The 22151-nt window shown below is 43.4% G+C and overlaps 1 protein-coding gene across 1 annotated transcript in view; it reads left to right on the forward strand.

Moving 5' to 3' along the window:
* FAM135B (family with sequence similarity 135 member B) overlaps positions 1-22151 on the forward strand; it is a 334802-nt gene that overhangs the window by 189369 nt on the left and 123282 nt on the right. The window contains exons 4-5 of the mRNA XM_074943811.1: positions 13821-13960; positions 21239-21309. Of these exons, the coding sequence (XP_074799912.1) occupies positions 13821-13960; positions 21239-21309 (211 nt within the window). The remainder of the gene's footprint in view (positions 1-13820; positions 13961-21238; positions 21310-22151) is intronic.

Below are 22151 nucleotides of genomic sequence, written 5' to 3' on the forward strand. Positions count from 1 at the left end.
TTAGCAGTGATGGGAAAGGCAGGACAGAAGCTGCTCATCACCCACACTGATCATGGCTAGCTTTCCATTCTGACAGGCCGTGACAGAATCAATTATTTGTACCTGACTCCCTTCTGCACATTTCTGTGTAACTCAGGCATGGCCTCTCCATTCCAACAAAATGAGATTTCTGCTGTCACCTTGCTTTCAGTGTGACCCTCATTTGCTGTCACCCATATACTTGAGCACATACCTTTTGTAGCAGTAACAATGGGAAATAGCTGGCGGGTTGATGGCTAGGAGGAATTGGATAGGAACAATCTATTTCTGTTTACCTGTAATTGAAGAGAAGACAGTAGTCTAGACTGAACACTACTGAGCTGACTGAGTGGACAGTGTGGAAAACTGAAAATGAGATCTTGTGTTCCCAGCTTCACAACTGCACTGGGCCTGGGAGAAATGTCTCATGGTTGGTTTGGGCTTTTTGCAGGGGCTTCCATTATTCATATAACAACATTTTTAGGACTGGATTTGCATTTATACGAAGACCCTTGTACACCCCTCAGGCAATGTACACTGGCTTTATAGTGAGTGTGAATTAAACTTGTGTAAAGGGCCCTTAGTGTAAATGTGAATCAGACCCCTGTGGTAAAATATTGGCCCCGTTGAAGTCAACAGCAGTTTTGCTACTGATGTCGAGAGCCAGAATTTCACCCTTCGTGTTAAGTACAGTATCCTGGTCAGGTTATTATACCACTCCCATCACCATCATATCTCAGCATTTTCCAGAGTTCAAATCCATACAGTGTGCTCTGTGCCAGGAAAATTTCTTCTCAATCCCACTCCAGTGGGGAGCACAGGGTAAGTGAGGGAGAGTTTTTGTGCCCAGAAATGACAGCAGGTTAGGAGATTCTGCACGGAAGAGCAAAGCTGCAGAGGTGAGGTTTGTGTTTGGCTCTGTGGGTGCTGATGTTCTTGTCATCCTTATTTCCTGCAGGAGTGAATTCCATCGTTTTGGGCCTAAAGCCATGAAAGCCCGCCATCCCATGTCCCAGCATTCATCCTCATCCACAGTGTCTTGTTGCCAGCATTAACTCCTGGGGCATCCTGTTCTGCATGGTGTATAGAAAGTAGGAGAGGGGACGATGTGGCAGGGAGGATCTGTTTTCCAGGGTTGAGTGGGGCCCCAGGAAGTGGCTGGGAATCCTTGAAATCATCACAATTTCCACTCAGAACACTGAAGCAGTGAAAAGGCCCTACTTCTGTGGGAGTAGGGCTGTGGAATGCCATGCGTATTGCCTTGGCATTTACAAAGTCACTTCTCTTCTGTGCTTGGCTGTTTGGTTGTTTGTTTCATGGAAAAAGGTGATCTAGCCTGAAACATGTTTCCATTAGGTTTGAGGAGAAAAAAATCAGCTCAGTTTTTATTTGCAATTCGCTGATTTTTAATAAGTCAGTCACTGAATTTGGTAGCCTACCGCTACCCATTTGGAATGACAGTGGTAGTGTCACAAAAGCATAGTTAACCACGCAGTCTGTTAATGTACAGAGCAGTGGATCATTAATATACACTGTAGCTTTCTGTCCCAAAGTCACCTCTTTTACTGTACTTTGCATCCGTACTTTGGCTCTTCTATCTATTGCAGCAATTCATAAATCCTCACCCCACCCATGTTAATTGACACACGCATTGTCTATAACTACACTGCACTCCAGAGCCACCTGAGTGTAGAAAGTGCTTCATTTATAAAGGGGAAATGAAAGCTCCAGTACAGGGTTGGAACAGTTACAACTATTTGATTAGTTGTAATACGGCTATAATTAGCTCTTATTTAAGAAGGCATTTGGCTCCAATAGATGGGAAAGGAAGAAGCAAGTCAGATAAACAGTTCTATTTGCATGAGACTTTCTGGTCTTTTGTTGTGGGTTTTTTACATTATAGTGCTTGGTTTTTAATGTTCATTCAAGGAATGTCTACAGGTTCTACTTTTCCATAGCAAAATTAGCAGGACTGCGAGTGCCTATAAACTGTGGCAACAGCAAGGGAAGCTAAAAGTAAATAGAGGTCACACAGAGCCGTAGTAATTAAACATCCTAGGCCTGACTTTTCAAGGTATCAGCTCACTGAAGTCAGAGGGAGCTTCAGACCCTGGCCATAAGGAGGAAAGATGGCCCACTGGTTAAGGTGCCGATCAGGCAGTCAGGAAACCTGGGTTCAATTACTGGCTCTGCTACAAACTTCCTGTCTAATCTTAGGCAAGTCACTTAAGGCCAGATTTTTAAAGGTATTTAGACATCTAACTGCTATTGGTGCCTTAGTTCCCAGTCTGTAACATGGAGGTAATAGTTCTAGCCTACCTATAATGGATTGTGAGGTACTTTGGATACTATGGTAGTAGGGGACATATAAGAACTCAAATTAGGATTTGTTTCTTGCAGCTGTATATTATTAACTGGAAATACAAATGTTAAAGGGTAAATTGCTCTTCACATCTTTACAGTGTGTACCACGCTTTATTAATACAGCAGCTCGGTTCATATACACTCTTTAACAGTAGCTCTTTCTTTAAAGTAAGGCTTAGGAGAGTCTAGTATTCTGACCCCAAGAGCACCCCAGTGCCAGATGGCAAGGGTCTCCCTGGTACAGAACAGTAAAACTCAGCTGGCCTGAGTAGCTCAACACACCTCACATGCTGTTGCCATGATATCCATTGCAAGGTGTCTTGTAATATAGCCTTTGAAAATGAATAACACACTGCTCATTAATATCACTGTGAAGTGTATGTAATGACTCTGTATGTGAAATTATGGAGGCTTTCTGATATTAGGGTTTGGAGTGTGTAAACAGACCAAGGAGGCAAAACCGTTTTTTTCCAGACAAAGGAGAATGACCAAGTCCTTTTTGGCTTCTGGTGTCAGAGCCCTGAGCTAAAGCTGCACAGAAGCATGTAGAGTTACAGGGTAGGTGGTGACACGAGCCCTTACTGGTCTGTGTGAACCCCAAAGCATCACAAGGGTCTGTGTTTATTTGCACACTGGTGTAATTTTATTGTTTTCCGTATTCATTAAGAGAGATTGAAGAAGTCCACAGTGTTTGAATAATCATCTTATTTGATGTACTGGTTTATTAAAGGAATTTACAGAAAAACAACATCATAAAGTGAAGAATATAAATGAGTTTACAAATGAGTTAGGCCTGTTCTCTGTACTGATTCTTTCCAGGCTTGTTTAATATCCCTCCCACACATATTTTACACATGTCACAAAATCTCAAATATCCTGCCGAGATGCACTTTGCAGAGGGAGGGATACAAACTGCATTAATGCTTCCATAAAGGTGCCCTCGTTACTCTGACATTCGATGATTCTAAATATAGGGTTATATTTAGAACAAAGATAACAATCTGGGGCAACTATAGGGTAAAATATGTGGAACCATAACAATAGGCTTGATTGTATCTTTGCCCCTTAGGCAGGGGTGAGGCATAGACCCACCAGGACAGAGCAGAGATCCTCTGCCCTGGGAGAAGAATAAGTTACTTCACCCCTCTTCATGGAATAGCTTATTCCCTCATTGTGTTCCTGGCCACTGCCCTGGGGAGGGAGCAAGGGCAGAGCCAAAATTCCTTCCACACCCCACCCTTTCCTCATCAAGCCCTGATCGCTTTCACCCCATTCGATGAAATATCAGGATCCTGGGGGAAAGTAGGCAGGACTAGTGGCAGGAGCTCGGGAGTCAGGAACCAAAGCCGGGGGCTCCATGAGGGCGTGGTAGGCAAGACATTCGCCTTTTTGCAGCAAGGCATTGGTGATGGTAAAAAATGTGTGAGGAACAGGGTACATCGAAGGTGTCTTTTTGGTTCAGCGCCTTTGCCCTGTGGAGATACTCTACATCAGTGGTCCCCAACGCGGTGCCTGTGGGCACCATGGCGCCCACCGGGGCAGTTTTGTGCGCCCGCAGGACACCGCGCTGCCAAAATGCCGCCGCTGAGCGCCGCCGCTGGTGAATCTCCCACTGAAATGCCGCTGAGAAGCGTTGCCATTTCTTGGCTGCATTTCGGCGGCGGGGTGTCCGGCGCCCGCCACAGTCTTCTGGGAACAGCAATATTCTATTCTCACAGAAAGCCTGGGGACCACTGCTCTACATGATCTTTGTATACCTGGGTTTTTTCCTCCTTCCTCTGCATCATGGGGCACAGGTCTCTTACAGGTTTAAATTAGTGTAAATGGTGGATTCTCTGTAACTTGAAGCCTTTAAATCATGATTTCAGGACTTCAGTAACTCTGCCAGAGGTTAGGGGTCTATTAAAGGAGGGGTGAGTGAGGTTCTGTGGCCTACAATGTGTCGGAGGTCAGACTAGATGATCATGATGGTCACTTTTTACCTTAAAGTCTATGCGTGTACCCTATAGAGAGGATGCTTGCATATGTTATACAGAAATGTAAGTAGGCCCAAAAATCTATTTCCTAAAAATAGGTTTAACAATAGTCAAGCGAGACCTAATAAAATATGAAAGAAATGAGACAATTCAGAGGCAAATTTTAGATAAGTTAGGGCATAACCCCAGCTCATGTTGTAAACATGTTTTGATCCTATCTGCTTTTTACAAGTGTTTCAGATAAAATGTTAATGTTTTGGAAAATACTGTCTGTATTCATAGTTATTGGTGTTGCATTTATGCAGATGGTTAAATAGGCAATGAGAAAGAAGAAATTATCGTAGCAGAAATACACACATGGTAAAAATAGATTTAATGTTAATTAATTAAGGAGCATTATTATAATTGATTATAAAAAGGGTAGTATGCTGATTTTAGATAGGTGCACCCATCCACCATCAAGGCACCATTAGAGAAAGGATTACACCGATTTTTCTCAGCCAGGGGATGCATCATTTCATCTTAGAATGTGAGTATAAATGAAGTGTATGCTTATGTTGTGATGTCTGTCGCTTAACTAACTACTGTATATTCAATAAAATAATTGATTTTATCACTTATTGTGTCATACACAATCCTTCACTAAATTAAATGATCTGTAACTGCCCTAGAGATTGACACCTAAAGAGTTAGGTTTGGTTTTATTCTTTATTTTTAAATTACTAATTGGGAATGCATAAATCAAAGATTACACGGGCACCTTTGAGGTGGTGTCATCATTTCTCAAAGGCATCTTTGATTGCTAGAAGCTCCTTATATAAAATCTCTTAATTTTGTTCTCCCAGAGTGTTTTTCAGGGATTAATAGGCACAGGGGAGCAGGTGCTATTGGGGGTCACATCTTTGGGAAAGTATTGCCCCGATTGCTCCATTAGATTAATCAGTCTTGATGACAAAGACACACATCAGGTCAGGATGGATCAGGACTGGAGCACAAATGAAGGCCCTCTTGAATTGATCGAACACTCGTTGAGCCTCTCAAGACTGGTGAAGGAGGTATGTTTGTGGAGGAGTGCTGTCAGTGGGGCTATTCATTCTGAGAACCCAGGAATGAAGCGCCTATAAAAATTAGTGAATCCCAGGAAGTGTTGGAGCTCCTTGATGTTCCAGTGGCCTGTCCAGCTCCGAACAGCATTCACCTTCCCAGGGTCCATTCTGAGGCCCTCAAGGGACAAGAAGTCATGCAAATACTGCACAGAGTGCTGGTTGAAACTGCATTTCTTGAGTTTTACAAATAGGCCATGTTGTTGGAGCTGATACAGGACTTACCAGACATGTTGAATGTGCTACTCAAAGCTTTCTGAGAAGATGAGTATATCATTGAGATAGACTATGATATATTGGTCTAGGATGTCATGAAATATCTTGTTCACAAAGTGCTGGAATATTGCTGGAGCATTTGTAAGACCAAATAGCATTACCAAGTATTCGTAGTGGCTATACCAGTTCAAAAGGTCGTTTTCCACTCATTCTCTGCATAAATCTGCACCAGATTGTAGTCTCTTCTTAGGTCAAGCTTGGTAAATACCTGGGCTGATTGTATGTGGTCCAACAATTCTGTCATGAATGGGAGGGGGTAACAATTTCTGATGGTTAGCTGGTTGAGAGCCCGGTAATACATGTGTAGGTGCAGGTCTCATCATTCTTTTAACTGGCAGGGGAGGTGGAAGGATGGATACATTCCTTGGCCATGTTAACCTGGTGATAGGACCACCAGGTGTCCAGCTCCAGCTCTGACGTGGCATAGATGCAGCCAGAAGTTATCTTGGCCCCAGGTTGCAGCTCAGTCGGACAATCATAGTCATGGTGTGGTGGTAAGATGTCCACTTTTTTTCCCCTCACAAAATATCTGCAGTCATGGTACTTGGCGGGAAAAGCAAGAGCCAGCTCTGACAGTGGTCCCAGCTTGGCCACAGCCTGGACCGGAGGGTACCTCGGCAGCAACTTGGACTTGCGTCTTGAAGCCAGGACTTGTCCAGTGGTGTGCGCAAACAAACTTGCTGACAGAATTTAGAGTGGAAACTGACATTCTGCTCCCACCAGAGGACATGTGGGTCGTGAGCGACCAGCCATGAGACTCTGAGAATTATGGGGAAGTGGGATGTGCGGATCATATGATTTCTCAGTAGTCCTGGATAACAACTTCCAGAGGTACTGTTTTAATTGTTACCAGGCCTGAGGACAGGAGTGAGCCATCTGTAGTCTCTGTGTGGCCATGCCCTGTTTTTTGCTGAACCAGGAAGGCCAAGGCTTGTGCTGTATTGGCATCTATAAAATTGTCCACAGCTCTGGAGAACTTGAGCACTCACTGAAGGGGAATTCGCTGGGGCTTCCCTAGGATGTGCAGGCAAACCTCGACTTGCAGGTGTGGTGAGGGCTTGTTGTGCCTTCGATGTTCTCCACTGAGAATTGGGGGGCATCAAGAGACTAATTACAAATCCTAGTTTTTCCTGGTCTGTGGGGTAGAACCAGGGTCAGAACAGGAAGAGCAGAAGACATTGGTGGAGGAAACCCCTAAATTTTTGGCAGTCTCCATTGCAACAAGGCATATTCATTATATAGCCATGTAGGCTGCACCACTTCTGTTCATAACATGAGAAGTTCCCTTCTGGGGGCTGTCAACTCATTCAGGTGTATGCTGAGTAGGGAGTGGCCTCCTGCTGCCATGTCCCCACAGGGCCAACCTTCTTCATGGGTTATGAGGAGTCCAGGCAAACTGTCAGGATCCTGGGCAAAGGTAGGCAGGACTAGTGGCAGGAGCTTGGGAGCCAGGAACCAAAGCCAGGGGTTAGAGCTTGTCGGAGTCAAGTGCAGAGTCCAAGTCAGGAGTCAAGCTGAGGCTAGAGCCAGAGATGGGGTCAGGAATGGAGCTCAAGGTCGGTATCAGGGTCAGTGTTTGAGTTTTGGGAGTCAATTGGCAGTCAAGATCCAAGTCAGAGCTGAGGTCAGTCCCAGGAGTTCAGAGGCAGAAAAGCATGGTAATCATGGCAGCTAGCTAGGGATTTACATTGTTGGCTGGACACTTCCTGGTATACCCCATGGGCTTCAATGGGATCAAGGAGCCAATAAGGGGTCATTAAGACAACTGTCAGTCAGCTCAATAGAGGCAGGACTTCCCGTGGCCTGCAACCTCTGCAGATTGTGTGTTGCAGGGAGGGGCTAAATTACAGCATGAGGATGCTATTTACCCAGTAGCCCTGAAAGCCCAGGTTCAAATCCTGTCAGTCCTCACATGAGGTCACAATCTGAGCAGGACTAAATGTGAGTGGGGAGGAATAAGGGATGACTCCTTCCCTGCGCAGTTTTAAAAGGGCTGTGTCAATCTAGTGCAAAGAGACTAATAGGTATGTTGTGTGGAACATAATTTGCTTCAGGGTGGGGATCATAATTAGATTTCTCTGGGGAGAACATACTTTGCACACATTTCAGCATTTTCACTGATGAGCTTTGCTGCTGCTTCCGATCTGTAGGAAAGATGTCTGTTATTATTTAAGGGTTACGTTCCCTCCCGCCCCCCACTGGAAATTATTGCTTTAGGCAAACTAGTCATTGTTAAGACAACTAATCATGGGCAAGTTCCAAGGCTTTTCTGATGATGTCTTATATCTAGGTTTTCTGATTTTAGTTTTGAACTGATAAACACCAATAAAATGCTCCGGTACACACACACACAAATTGGTGTTTATCCAATAAACACCAGAATTGGTTATTCAGTTTGTGTTGACTTTGCTCCTGTCCCACAGCTGTTTGTTTATGTACGTGAAGGCACTGCTCCCTAGCATGTATCTAAGGGCTTGTCTACATGGAGCATTAATGCAGATTACAGCGGGGGGGGGGGGGTGATTTCTAAATAATGTTGCACATTAATTGGTCCATGTAGGCCTTGCTGGTGTGCAATAAAGGTTCCCTAGTGTGTTTTAATGTAGTGCTGTTTGAAGCAGTACATCGTGTATGTACTGAAACAGCCCTGAAAAAACCCAATTTATGGATATCTACATAGAACTCAAAATTGTTAAAAATGAACCCTGAAAAGTGAAATTAATATACCCTGAAAAACACAAGCCCTCATTATTGCTTATTAGAAACATCTAGAGTTACAGGGCAGTGGGATATGTGATGCGTTGTTGTTGGTTATATTATATAGGGGAAAGGAGATCTTGTGTAGTTCAAGAACTGGCCTGGGACACGGGAGAAGAGTAGAATTCACTTCCTAGCTCTGCAGCAGACTTCCTGTGTGATCTTCGACAAGTCATTCAATCTCTCTGTGTCTCCATGTGCAGTCTAGACTGGCATAACAAACCCTTCCCAACCTCACAGAAGTGTGGTGAGAATTAATTAATTAGTGTCTGTGAAGTGAGACACTGTGACAATGGAGACCACGTAAGCACTTACACAGACCAGGGCCTCGACCGTGCAAACACTCATGCCCAATTTTAAGCATGTGAGTAATCCCATTTACTTTGATTCACATACTTAAAATTTGACATGTGTGGAAGCATTTGCAGGATCAGGACACAAACTAGCTAACCCCACAGGGGAAAGAGACAAAGAGCCAAGCTTGCCAGGCAGAAAAGAGTAACATCTGATGAAGCTTTATGTAGTTTATTTCCTAATTTGGCCCCCTCGCATGATGGGAAATGTGTGGCTGTTCTTTGCAGGCAGTAATTAAATGGCTGCTAACTGTATTCAAAACCATAGGAATTAAAAAACAAATCCTTCTTTAGGGGGGAAAAAAGGGTTCAGGACATTTTAAAATACAGAAGAGTTCTTTTGTGTAAGGACATGAGGCTGATCAGTCCCGGGATTTTTAGTAATTGTCTTGATACAGTGTTGCCAATCGCAGAAGTTGCATGAGACTGAACCCCGCAAAAGCTACCTGAGGTTATTTTAAACACCAGGAGGTTTGCATTAAATCAACCCCTCCTTCAAAAAAGATGAACAAAAAAACCATTTCTTGGTCTCTGTCCAGATTTTTTTTTATTAATTTTCATTTAATTTATTTATGTATTTTATTAACTTTGAGGAGAGTGAGCGGAATGTGTGTCTGTCTGTGCACATGCACATGTATGTGTGCAATACACACACAGCATGAAATTCAAGCTGAAGTGTACCAAAAATTCACACCCAAGCTGGGAGCACTTATGACACTAGAATGAATTACAAGGAGTCCGGTGGCACCTTAAAGACTAACAGATTTATTTGGGCATAAGCTTTCATGGGTAAAAGCTGACATATGAAGAGAAGGGAGTTACCTCACAAGTGGAGAACCAGTATTGACAGGGCCAATTCGATCAGGGTGGATGTAGTCCACTCCTAATAACTGATGAGGAGGTTATTGGGAGTGGACTACATCCACCCTGATCGAATTGGCATTGTCAATACTGGTTCTCCACTTGTGAGGTAACTCCCTTCTCTTCATATGTCAGTATATAATGCCTGCATCTGTAATTTTCACTCCATGCATCTGAAGAAGTGTTTTTTTTTACCCACAAAAGCTTACGCCCAAATAAATCTGTTCACCTTTAAGGTGCCACCGGACTCCTTGTTGTTTTTGTGGATACAGACTAACACAGCTACCCCCCTGATACCAAAATGAATTCGATGATGAAAATCCTCCCATTTGCGCAGATAAATTGGCAAATGAAACCTAGTGGGATTTAAGGCTAGGGTTGCCAGGTGTCCGGTTTTCAACTGGAATACCCGGTTGAAAAGGGACCCTGGCAGCTCCGTTCAGCAGCGCAGTGGGGGCCTGGGGCTAAGGCAGGCTTAATACCTGCCCTAGCTCCGTGTGGCTCCCAGAAGCATCCGCCAGGTCCCTGCAGCTCCTAGACGCATGGGTGGCCAGGGATGCTCCGTGCTCTGTCTACGCCCCTAGTGCTGGCTCTGCAGCTCCCATTGGCCGGGCACTGCAGCAAACCTCTCTGGCTGCCTTGCACCCCAACCATCTCCCGCAGTCTGGATTCCCCTCCCACACCCAAACTCCCTCCTGGAGCCCACACCCCCCACAACACCCCAACCCTCTGCCCCAGCCTGGAGTCCCCCCTGAACCCCTAATTTCTGGCCCTACCCCAGAGCCTGCAGCCGGAGCCCTTACCCCCTCCTGCATCCCAACCCCCTGCCGCAGCCCGGTGAAAGTGAGTGAGGGTGGGGGAGAGCAAGTGGCAGAGGGAGGGGGTGGAGCAAGTTGGGGTGGGGCCTCAGAGAAGGGATGGGGCAGGGTAGGGGTATTTGGTTTTGTGTGATTGGAAAGTTGGCAACCCTAGTTAAGGCCCCTTGATCTTCTATGTTCGGCACTAATGATAGGATTGCCAACATCTCAACAGAATAGGAGCTGTGTTCTTTATAATGCTTGAGCTGTTAGCCATGTCATCTATACTAGCAGGAGAAATAAAGGACCCCAAGGGGCTGGACTGGCTTTCAGTTCACCTTTAAAACAGCATGCATGTCTTCTGCCTAAACTCTTATAGTTATATAGCATCAACGTGGAGGGCCCTTGATACAGCAGTGATGCTGCCATTCTGCTGTATCTATGTGGGACAGGATGCCAGCATCCAGTACAGCATGGCGGAGCATTCTGCACGCCACCACACACTGCTCGACGGGGACTCCTATCACACTCTGGCATAGTGACTTTTTGGAATGGGGCTGGATGCAGAGCCAAAGGCTGCAGTCGCTGAAGTAGGTTGGGAGTGGATGGTGTTCAGCATCTTGTGGGATTAGTCTGCCAGTTCATTGTAACTCTCCTCTCTGAAACCCTGCAGCCCTCTAGGAATGCTGATCTCTGTGAACATAGGGCATGTTGAATTTCAAAGCTGAATGGAACATTGTCCTGAGGCATTGGATCCATTCAGCTTATTGTATAGAATCTTAGGCATTGTTGGCTGTCTTTGACTTCGACCTTCACAATAAAAACGGTGGATCTAATGCCGCCATGCAAATCTAACTTCTAAACCAATTATCCACTAGCAGTGGTCTGGGCAGGAATGTGTTTGAAATGAAAATTACATTAAACTTTCCATCTCCGAAGAGAACCAGTATATCAATATCCAAATCAAATAACAGCAAAGCCCTTTTGTCTGTCAGATAGGAATAAGAATACATTATGTCTGTAATATAATTTTCCAGGTATCTCTAAAATGATGAGGTTTAAATTAAAATAAATATGACTGCATGCCTTTGAAGAGTTCATCTGGCTCAAGCATTCTATTGGAACAGCTGTAGTGCAAGAAAGTAAATATGTTTTTTTTTTTGTATTATCCACACTTATGAGCAACAGCTGTCCAGGGTACCTGATGGGAAGACATTGGGTAGAGGAAATAATTTGTGTATTTTCCCAAGTGTGCTTGATAAAAATCAGAGTTAGGAAAACTGACTTGTATGTAGTTTGAAGTTTCAGCCAGATGGACCTGGTAAATAATGAACTTGGTCTGATCTGTATATAACTCATATTCCTCCATAAACCCTTTTAGATAGTAAACATTTTGGCAGTGGTGCTGTCTTTATTTATGTATGTGGTACAGGCCAAACAGACTGGTGCTAAATAAATAGTCAATGAAGATTATTATGCTGTAGTACCATTTGCCTATCTGGCTGGCAACATGCTTGGCTTTTAGGAAGTTCCCATACCACTCCCCCCTTTTTATTTTAATTTTTGCAAATAAAATTGAGAATAGGAAATACTCCATGCTGCCCCCGTATAGTAGTAGCCAGAGATATGGACTGCACATTGTATACACATTTTCCACCCACTGGAGAGAAGTAAATCAACAGTGTTCCATTCAGCAGAATTCACTCAGTGCCACGTCCTTTTGATCAGAGTTTCACAAACCAGTGCTCCCTCAGACCTCCCGGCTTGCATGGGTGCAGTTGTAGCCTTGGGTTTGCAAATGACATAGTGTTGCCTGCTCTGTTCATTTGGCAGCTGTGATGAGTACAAAACATCTGCACAAAGGTCCCAGTTCAGGAAAGCATTTCAAACTCTTGCTTAACTCCTTTCCTGTTCATAAAAGCACATGCCTGGGTGCTTTCCAGAATAGGGATAAGAGACTTAGGTTTTTCAATTCTGCCTCTCTTTACAGGAGCAAAACTTCTGCACCTTTTAAGTAGACTCGCTTGAAAGCCAGGAGAGTTGTTGAATTAGATTGTAAACTCTTTGAAGCAATGAGGATAATTTTGTACAGTGCCTAGCACAATGGGGTCCTGGCCTGTGACTGGGCCTTCTAAGCACGCAGCTAATACAAATAAATAATAATAATAATATAATATTCCAGAAAACCACCAGTCAGAACTTATGTGAGCTGCGGTGACCTTCGGGGTGGGCAATCAGGGTGGCTACCCTGGGCACCAATGTTCAGGGGTGCCAAATCCTTGGGCAGGTTTTGGTCCACTTGTTTTTTTCTTGACAGATGTTTTTATTGCTTTTGCTTGTGCATTTTGAGCGGGGTTAGGGATGGGGCATTGAAAATGTTTTCTACCCTAGGTGACAAAACCTATAGGGCCAGTCCTGTGCTCAAGAATCATGTTTTTAAAATTCACATTGTCACAGAATGGCTTTGGGTAGGGCTGGATGGGAGGAAGCTTTGCAGGGACGTTGTTGCACCTAAGCAATAGAAGTATAATGACTAGAGGATACTTATACAAAATTATGATACAACCTTGAAAGTCTCTGAACACCAGAGACCCTTTGATCAGCGACTGGGCATGCTGGCCCTATAGACTGCTAAGTCAGTCTGTTACTTGGATGTGAGTCTGTTATAGCCCTAACTAGAGAGCATCTTTACCTCAAACTGTAGCAACTCATGCTTTTAGCTCTGCAGGTTCCCGGTGCGTCACCCAAGAGGGCAGCTGTCATATGCTCAGTGTTCCAAGGATTCCACAGAATTTGTGGAGGTTAGGAAAAGTGTAGACATCTTTTCCTTTCATTGTGTTCTTATTTTGTGGTGTCATTTCACTTCTATGTTTTAGCCTGGAGCAAAAAGGGGACAGCTGAACTGGCATTTCAGCCTCAGCCATGGTATTCCATGGACGTATCTGCTTTCTCAGAAGGTACCCAGACAAATTTTACAGAGTCCAAGTCACTTGGATAGGGTTCTGATGAGCTGCTTAAATATCCTAAGTCTCTCAGGAGAACTTTACAGGGCATCTCCATCATTAGAAACAATGTCAGTGTCCTCCTTTAAAAAGCAGCCTGCCTGCTGCAGCTTTGTTTTCTTTAAATGCCTCAGCAGGGGACCATTATCCTGCAACAACATTATGCTCCATTAACATTAATTATTAGGAATGCGAGTGTGTAATTACAAATATAAATACAATGGGCCTAATTAATCCTGGAAGCTGAAATGTAAGCTAGAAAATGATCTCTTTGCAAAAATCCAAAGCCATGTTCTGTCTGTGTTTTGTGCAGGTGACTCTAGCCTCTCTTCAGCCTGCGTTCATGAGAACAGCGTGCACAGTAGAATATTTCAGATCTTATACAGGAACGAAGAGATTGTTATTAACGAATCGATGAACTTCAGGGTCCACTTACTCCTAGATGGCGAGAGGGTGAGTTTTCATTGGATGTGAATAAAATGGATACTTTTCTGTTATAATGTGCAGGTGGTATCCAGATGTCAGGCTTTCAACTGGATTCTAGAACAGAGTTGAAACTGATGGCTGGTCATGTCATCTGTGCTCCAGCCAGCACTGGGGGACCTGCTCCATCTCTCTTGGAGCTTCTTGGGGCACATGGGGAGTGTGCAGTCTGCAGCGTCCTTTTGGCTAGTACAACCTTTTTTCCCACTTGGTACACCCAGAGCTGGCTGCTATTGGGAGGTTGGGGGGAGCAGGGTCATGGCCCCACCTTCTCTCTTGGATGGTTTGTGAGCCCTGTGGGCACTAGGGAAGGAGCAATCCCTGTGCTCTCTAGAGAGCCGGCTGCGCAATTCTGCTTTATCCTTTCACAGCGTGGAGATGCATGTTCTTTGTGCCTTCCGCCCACGTTGTTTACACATACAGTCTGATTGGTATGCCCATCCCTATGTTGCCTCTGTACAAGGACTATCATTCAATGCTGTCATTCATACCTGCTCTCAGTAACGATGAAGATCTTAAGAGATCAGCTGCTCTTACAGAAATTCAGAAAATAAGACCCTTCTGGTCCTGCAGACAATCTGGAATAAATCCCCCGGGTTAGGTTTAGGACTGGCAATTCAACCTTTTCCCCTCCCCTGCTTCTCTTAATATCCTGAAATTCAAAGAGGAGCAGATTCAGTGTTCTGGCATTGGCTTATCTGAACGTACAAGTAGCTTTAAAAACAGTTATGGTATAAGGTCTGTTTTAGTTAAAACTACTAGAAAAACCTAATGTAAGCTCATTTGAACTGCTTCCTCTCCTCTATTCTTACCGTGGGATTGATCTCCTGTGTTCTCTCCTAAAACATTTTGTTTCTAGTTTTATGTATGCTTATATGAGAAATGGACAATCATGAACTGTGAAGGAAGGAAAAAATACCCTCCTTTCACATATTGTGAAATTTGACAGAAAACAATTCTAACAAATTTAGCTGCAAATTAATTTACCCTCATGATGCAAAATCTGTCATTAATCAGTCTCTCTCCCCAAGTTACAGTGACTTCCACTGGGCTGAGTGGCTTCATGCTGACTGCTGCATTAGCATTTGGGACAGTTTTTCCTGCCAAAAATGAAAATGATCCTGCCAGATTCCTCACACCAGCTCAAACTCATCCCTGTGCCTGATGTGTTGTGTGGAGCATGGTTTAAATAATAAGCTCCTAAGGGAAGTGACAGGGGCCTGATTCGCCACTCGCACACTGGCTTTACACAGATACCAACTCCGTTGTCTTCACTGGAGTCACACCAGAGCAATTCAGGAGTAAATGAAAGAAGAATCAGATCCCATGTCGACTTATATATTTACACGTCACCGGATATACTGCTGGCACTCTGTAAATAATAAGTAACAATCACTTTGTCACTCAGAAACTTTGGTACTTTTCATTCCTTTGTTTGACAGCTTATTTATCACATGATAGAACCGCATCCTGCCAGCCTTCCTCCGATCAAGTAGCGCCTAGCTTTGCAAGCAGTGGAGGAAGGTCCTACTCTGCATGAGTAAGGGTGGAAGAGTCACCGGGGCACAGAGCTGATCAATGACCAATAAAATTAGTTAGAAAGTCAGACTGGGCGACTTGGGTGCTTGAGTCACTATCCTCTGTGCATTTTGGCTGTCGGAGCCTGGTTTATAAAATATTCCAATAAACAAGCTGTGTGCAAGGCCAAACAGTGTTTGAGTAATTCCATCTAGAGGATAGGCTGCTAACAGTGTACTCAGTACAAAAAAATAGTAATATTGGGTAGATTTTGGGTAGAGTCTCTCCTTGTGATCTGTTTCCATAACCCAAGAGAAGCTTAAATATCCTTTGCACTTAAAAAGCTGGAAATAACTCTGGAGTCCAGCAGTAGGTGGAAGATGCCCCCAATTATGAGGCTTGGAGGAGCAATGAGTGCACCAGTCACCATCTAAATATGCCTCATTAAAACTCTCTAGTGTTGTGGCAGTTGGCTCTGCCTCATTCTAATATCCCAGAATGCATCATTCTTTGATTTTATTGGAAATTATGGTGTGAGGTAGAATAAGCCCACAGGGTTACAAAGGAGCCTAATTTATTTTCTCATGGTTTTCAATTTCTTTTTACATAATAATAATAATTAATACATTATGTTGTTATTAATAGTAAAAAGTTGGTTCCATGCTCTTCAGTAAATGGTGATAGGACTGAATGATGCATTCTGGGGTGAGATGGTAGAGTAGAGCTACCCCACATGAATCTGGGATTCCTTACAGTCAATTTTTAGCTGGTTCTGTTCTTTCAACCTGCGTATTGGGGGCACGCAGCACCAATTGCTCAAATTGGCCATAGGGAAATAGAATTTCCATTGGCTTACTTTTTTGATTTGTAAGCTGCCTTTTAAAGATGTCTTCCAGAGGAGAATATACACCTAAGTGTTTATATAGAATTCCAAAGCAACTGTGTTCCACTAAAACTTGAGGGCATGATCAACAGATTATTGATGTGAAAGGAAAGCCTATCCCTGGATAAAGGCCCCAAGGCCCAGATTTTTGAAGGTATTTAGGTGTTTTGGAGGTATCTAAAGCCATCAGGGTGGAAAAGACATTTCAAGTAGGCTCTCCCTGTTTCAGGTCTCATTGCTAACTCCAGAGCTAGTCATGTGCACGTCACATCACATAGTGAGGAGAAGCCATTTAATCCTTGCTGTTCCCTGCTGTGTGCCACATTTGCCCCTCCACTGTATCTTTAGTGCCAACCATCATGGCTGGGAGTTGTGGGAAACAGTTGGGCTGTTGTAGGGAAAGGCTACACTAGAACTCCTTGAGCCTGATTCTGACCTCATTTACACTGGAGAAAGGATCTGATCTAAAGCCTGTTGTAGTCAATGGGGTTATATTGATGTAGAGCTGGTCAGGACTTTTCTATTGGAATAAATGCAGTGTCTGCAGAATTGAAATTTCCCATAGGAATATTTTTATTTGCTGAATTTTTTTTCATTTTTTGCATTGGGAAAATTGAAATGAAAATATTCCATTGAATGGAGAGCACTTTGTAGTATCTTATCTTGTAAGTTCTCATTCTTCTGGTAACTCTTGCTGATTTCAATGGGAGTAGCAGGTGCTCAACATCTCTTAAAATCAGATGCCAAATTTCATCCACACTTGGTGGATGAGACTTGATCTGTCTCAGGCACAGTCCGTGGATTGAATCCCTAGTTTAAACGCAGACTACAATTCCAAGAGCTTTGCTATATAATAATTATTTCCTTTGTATCCAGCAGTGACTGTGATTTGAGTTTTAGCAACAACAATACGCTTTTTAAAAAAAAGTCTTGTTTTGATAAACATGCTTGCAGGTATTTCAAGACAAATATTCAATATGTAGAGGCTGGAATTTCGTCATCTCAGGTCCCACCAAGAGCTATCATATGCTGCACTGCAAAATAACAGATTACTTTGGGAGGGTTTAAGTACCTTTACTTTGATCATTATGACAACGCTAACTCCTTGAATTCTAAATTATCTCTCCCTCACATCCCACCCCCCCAACACACACATGCATGCACATAAAAATATGTTGTTTCACCTTTGCAAGATGTAGTTAAAGCAAATGTTAGACCAGGTATCATATGATTCATGCATATCTGTGTAGGTCTGGTGCCTTTGAAATGTCTTTAGTGGGTTACTGAGACAAGACCTTTTGCTGCAAGGAGCTGAGTACATGCTACAGTATGCTGGTGTACAGCAATGTCATTGCAGAGAATGTATTATTATACACAGAGGAGTAGTTCTTTTTCTTTCAAGTAGAGGACAGGGTACACTAACCAGTAACACCTTCTTCAGCTTCTGTGCTGCATTGGTATGGTCTGTTAAACAGTCATTGTGTTGTACCTGAGAAGTAGCTGCATTTTAGTAATAGAAGAACTGATTTCTGCTTGTATTTCAGTTAACTAAAACTAAATGTAAGACATTGTTATAAACTCTACTAACATTTCATTGCAGGTTGAGAAAAGTGAAACAGACAATTGTTAGAGGATTAGATTCTGCTTTCATTTTTAGCATGTATTTCGATTGGCTTTAATTGTGTCAAACTAAATGGTTCACTGCTAGATCCATTCTTTCCAAGGTTAATATAAATTAACTTGCAGCTCATCTTATTTTCTTTTTCATAAAAACAAATTCAAATTCTTTTATTAACAATAAAATATCAGGAAAAACTTCCTGATGGTGAGCTCTATTAGACGAGGGTGTCAAACACTCCGTTTGCAGGCCAGATCTGGCCCAAATGGTGTATTTATTTGGCCTGCTTAGTACATCCAGATTCTGCACAATCTAAGCTTTCCTTAAATTTTTTTACCCCTCATGTTTTGCAATTCAAATCTTCCTAATGTGAGCCAATTGCAAACCAATAAAGTCCGTTCTTCCTGAGTCTTCAGAGAGCCTGTAACAAAGGCTCTGAGAGGTATGAACTCCCTTCTAATCTCATTGGGATGTTAACTATAAAGACTAAGGGGTTAACTGTTTGCAGTGTTGTAGCCATGTTGGTCCCAAGATACTAGAGACACAAGGTAGGTGAGGTAATATCTTTTATTGGACCAATTTCTGTTTGTGAAAGAGACAAGCTTTTGAGTTTACATTCTGTAACCCACTAACCCTCCTTTGTCCTATGACTGCAGAGTCTTGAATGGTGCCTTGCAACATGTGTAAACTCCTTCTGCTAAACAATGTGTTCCACTTTGTATTTAGCTGTGATGCTCGGAGTATCTTTCCCAGACCTAAAGAGCTCTGTGTAGGCTCAAAAGCTTGTCTCTTCCACCAGTAGAAGGTGGTCCAATAAAAGATACTACCTCAGAATTAACTATTTAGTTTATGATTGTTTTGTCAGTAATTGGACTCTACAGTAATTATTGATTGAGAACCACCACAGTTCATAGTTCTATATGAATGCAGAAGGAAAACTAATCCTTGCTCTCAGTAAATTCACAATAAAATTCAGACTAATAATCTCCTAAAGAGCAAGTTGAGCTTTCCATTACTTGGAACATCTAAACTTGGAGGAGATAAAACACTACAAATGTTCTGGGTGGGTGTGACATTCCTCAATTTGGACTGTTGAACAGCTGTGTCCCGTCAATTTTCCAACCTGGGCTGCCTTTTACACTGCTTTGCTGTGAGAACAACCACTCCTGGCCTGTTCATAAACAGCCTCTAGCATGAAGCATCCCTCCAGTCTGAATGATATGAGTGCTCTAGCTAGTTACTCCTGAATTATAGTGCAGAGTGACACCAGCAAATGCTCAGTCCCAGACTTGTCCCCAGAAATGTGCATCTTGTACTGCCCAGCTCCCTCTTGGACAATACAAGCTCCTATAAACTCTGTCATTTCATTAATAGAAAATGATATGCACAAACCCTATTATAGCTAATGGAGGTTCCCAAACCATTGGAGGTTCCCTCCATTGGTTCAGTCCAAATATACTAGCTTAGTTAAAACAATAAAACAAGTTTATTAACTACAGAAAGATAGATTTTAAGGGATTACAAGTAGTGAGGCACAAAAATCAGAATTGGTTACAAAGAAATAAAAGAGAAAAAACAAACTAATACCTGATTTAACAAGCTAAGTGGACTTAAAGCAATAGGATTTCTCTCACCGTTTTTTCACAACAGTCTGGCTGGATTTTTCAACCAGGACCCCTCCCGCAGTTCAATTCCCTCCTTTCTCTTTCAAACATTGTTGATGCCGTGAGTAGAGATGAAGGGAGAGAGGTGATTTGAGTCCTCTGTTCTCCCTTCTTTTAGCATTTCTTCTCTTTGAGAATCATCTCCACCTGGGGTTCAGGTGACAGCAAGTCTGTCTGCCAAGATGTAAATTTCTCACTCACACCCCTCTTCCTGCCAAAGAATGGCCGCTTAATCTGGTGACAGTCTTTTTGACTATGCTGACACCTGGCTGAGGTGCTGGCTAGCTCTTTGTCTCTGAGGAACTGGTCTGGGCTGCTTCCTCAGATTTAAAATATGCCTTACTGACATCATACAAAAGAATTTTATAACTTTACATACAATGCTGACATACACATTTCACCAGGACAGTAATGTTCAGCGAATTATGAGTTTTCAAATTACACCTCACAAGGCATATTTTGTACAAAAAATTATCATAGTCTTGTAAAAAGGATGAACATGAGGGTACAGTCTGTCACAGTGGAACAATCTTTCACTGGCAGAGTTTGGACTAGATGAGCTAATAGGACTTTTCCATCTCTAATTTCTGTGGTTTATTTAGATTGTCAGCTCGTTGGGTGAGGGACTGACTTTTTGTTCTCTGTTTGGTACAGCACTTAGCACAATGAGGTCCTGGTTCATGACTATGGCTCCTGGGCATTACTACAATACAAATCACATCAATTTTATATACTAATGACAATAGTTCACCAAACTTCTTAAATTTCTGAATGTAAAATAATAGGAAATTAACATGTCTGAACCAATATGTTTTACATCCCTGATCAGCAACCTTTGGCACGCGGCCCGTCAGGGAAATCCTCTGACAGGCCGGGACAGTTTGTTTACCTGCAGCATCTGCAGGTTCGGCTGTTTACAGCTCCCACTGGCCGTAGTTCACCATTCCAGGCCAATGAGGGTTGCGGGAAGCGGCAGCCAGCACATCCCTTGGCTCAGGCTGCTTCCCGCAGCCCACATTGTCCTGGAACGGTGAACTGTGGCCAGTGCGAGCTGTGATCGGCTGAACCTGTGCATGCTGCAGGTAAACAAACCGTCCCAGCCCTCCAGTGGATTTCCCTGACGGACCGCATGCCAGGGGTTGCCGATACCTGTTTTACATACTTTTTTGAGTAGAGATGAGCCAAAACCTTATGACTGAACAGCCCTGCTCTGAACACCTCTGAAGCTGTTTGAAAGCCTGACGCAAAGTTTATAATGTGTGTTCCTTCTGCATTCTGAAGCACGTTCCATTCAGTGAAAGTTTGCTTGCTGCTAACGCCATCGAAACTTAGTCTCATTTCAGAGCAACGGTGTATTTGTATGTCTAAAGCCGGACAGTAGCTCTGAATCCTGCTGTAGCTGACCAGTTATAGTGCCCAGATGTTCTATGTATGCACTTCAGCAGCTTTCTCACACCGCTCCTGCATTTCGTTGCACTCTCTTTGTCAGACAAAAATATTGCTTTGCGCTTGGGTTTTGTGTGAGCTGGCTTACACAGGTAACTCAGCCCTTCTGTTCTTTGCAGGTGGAAGATGCATTAAGCGAAGCAGATTTTCAGCTCAAGTTGGACCTGCACTTTACTGATAGTGAACAACAGTGAGTGCTGTTTTAAAGCCCCATTGATATTGTAGGGACTCTCTGTCTTCATGTAACATGAATTCAGTGAAAGTTAAAGGGTCTTTTGGAAACTGGAGAGCTCTGATTTGGCTTCTGTCTCCCTTGCAGAGGTGGCTGCCCATTCCTCTTCCTCCCTTCCCCCATACCTCTCCCCCACCAAGGGCATTTTTCTTATCCCTCCCATTGCAGTAAGAGGTTTTCTATTTTAAGGGTGGAATTTTCAGAGGTGCTTGGCACTCCTCTAACTCTGCTACCATGGCAGTCAACAGGAGTTTTCCCATTCACTCAGTGGGACCAGGGGCCGCGATTTGGGAAAGTGTTGCTTTTCCGGACATGCTTCAGCGTTGTCCTGGATAAGGATGAACTTAAGCAGATGTCTAGTGCTTTTCTGAGTCAGGGCCAGAGTTAGGTCAAGGCTGAGCACGGTTGGAAAATCTCACCCTCTGTGTGTATGGGCTAAGAGCCTGATCCTATCCCACTAAAATCAATGAGAGTTTTGCCATTAACTTAAATGGGAGGAGGATCAGCCCTGGATACAGAAGCTTTGCATTAGTCCTAGTTCACTGGTCTTGCCAAACTACACTTGTAGCTGTGCTTGAAGAAGCCTCCCAGGGCCTACTGAGGTCATTGAAAAGTCTTCCAGTGACTTCAGCAGAAGTTAGATGAGGTCCACAGTGAGCTCCTTGGAGTTGGGCTTCACACTTAATTTGGCCCCAAGTCACTTTATACACTGGCACTTACAGCGGAGCTCAGTGTGCCATTTCCATTTAGCTTCTGTATGGTGTAGATGAAACAAGAGCTGTGTTATCGCAGGCTGGGGG

The sequence above is a fragment of the Natator depressus genome, chromosome 2 (genome assembly GCF_965152275.1).
Source record: "Natator depressus isolate rNatDep1 chromosome 2, rNatDep2.hap1, whole genome shotgun sequence".
NCBI lineage: Eukaryota > Metazoa > Chordata > Testudines > Cheloniidae > Natator > Natator depressus.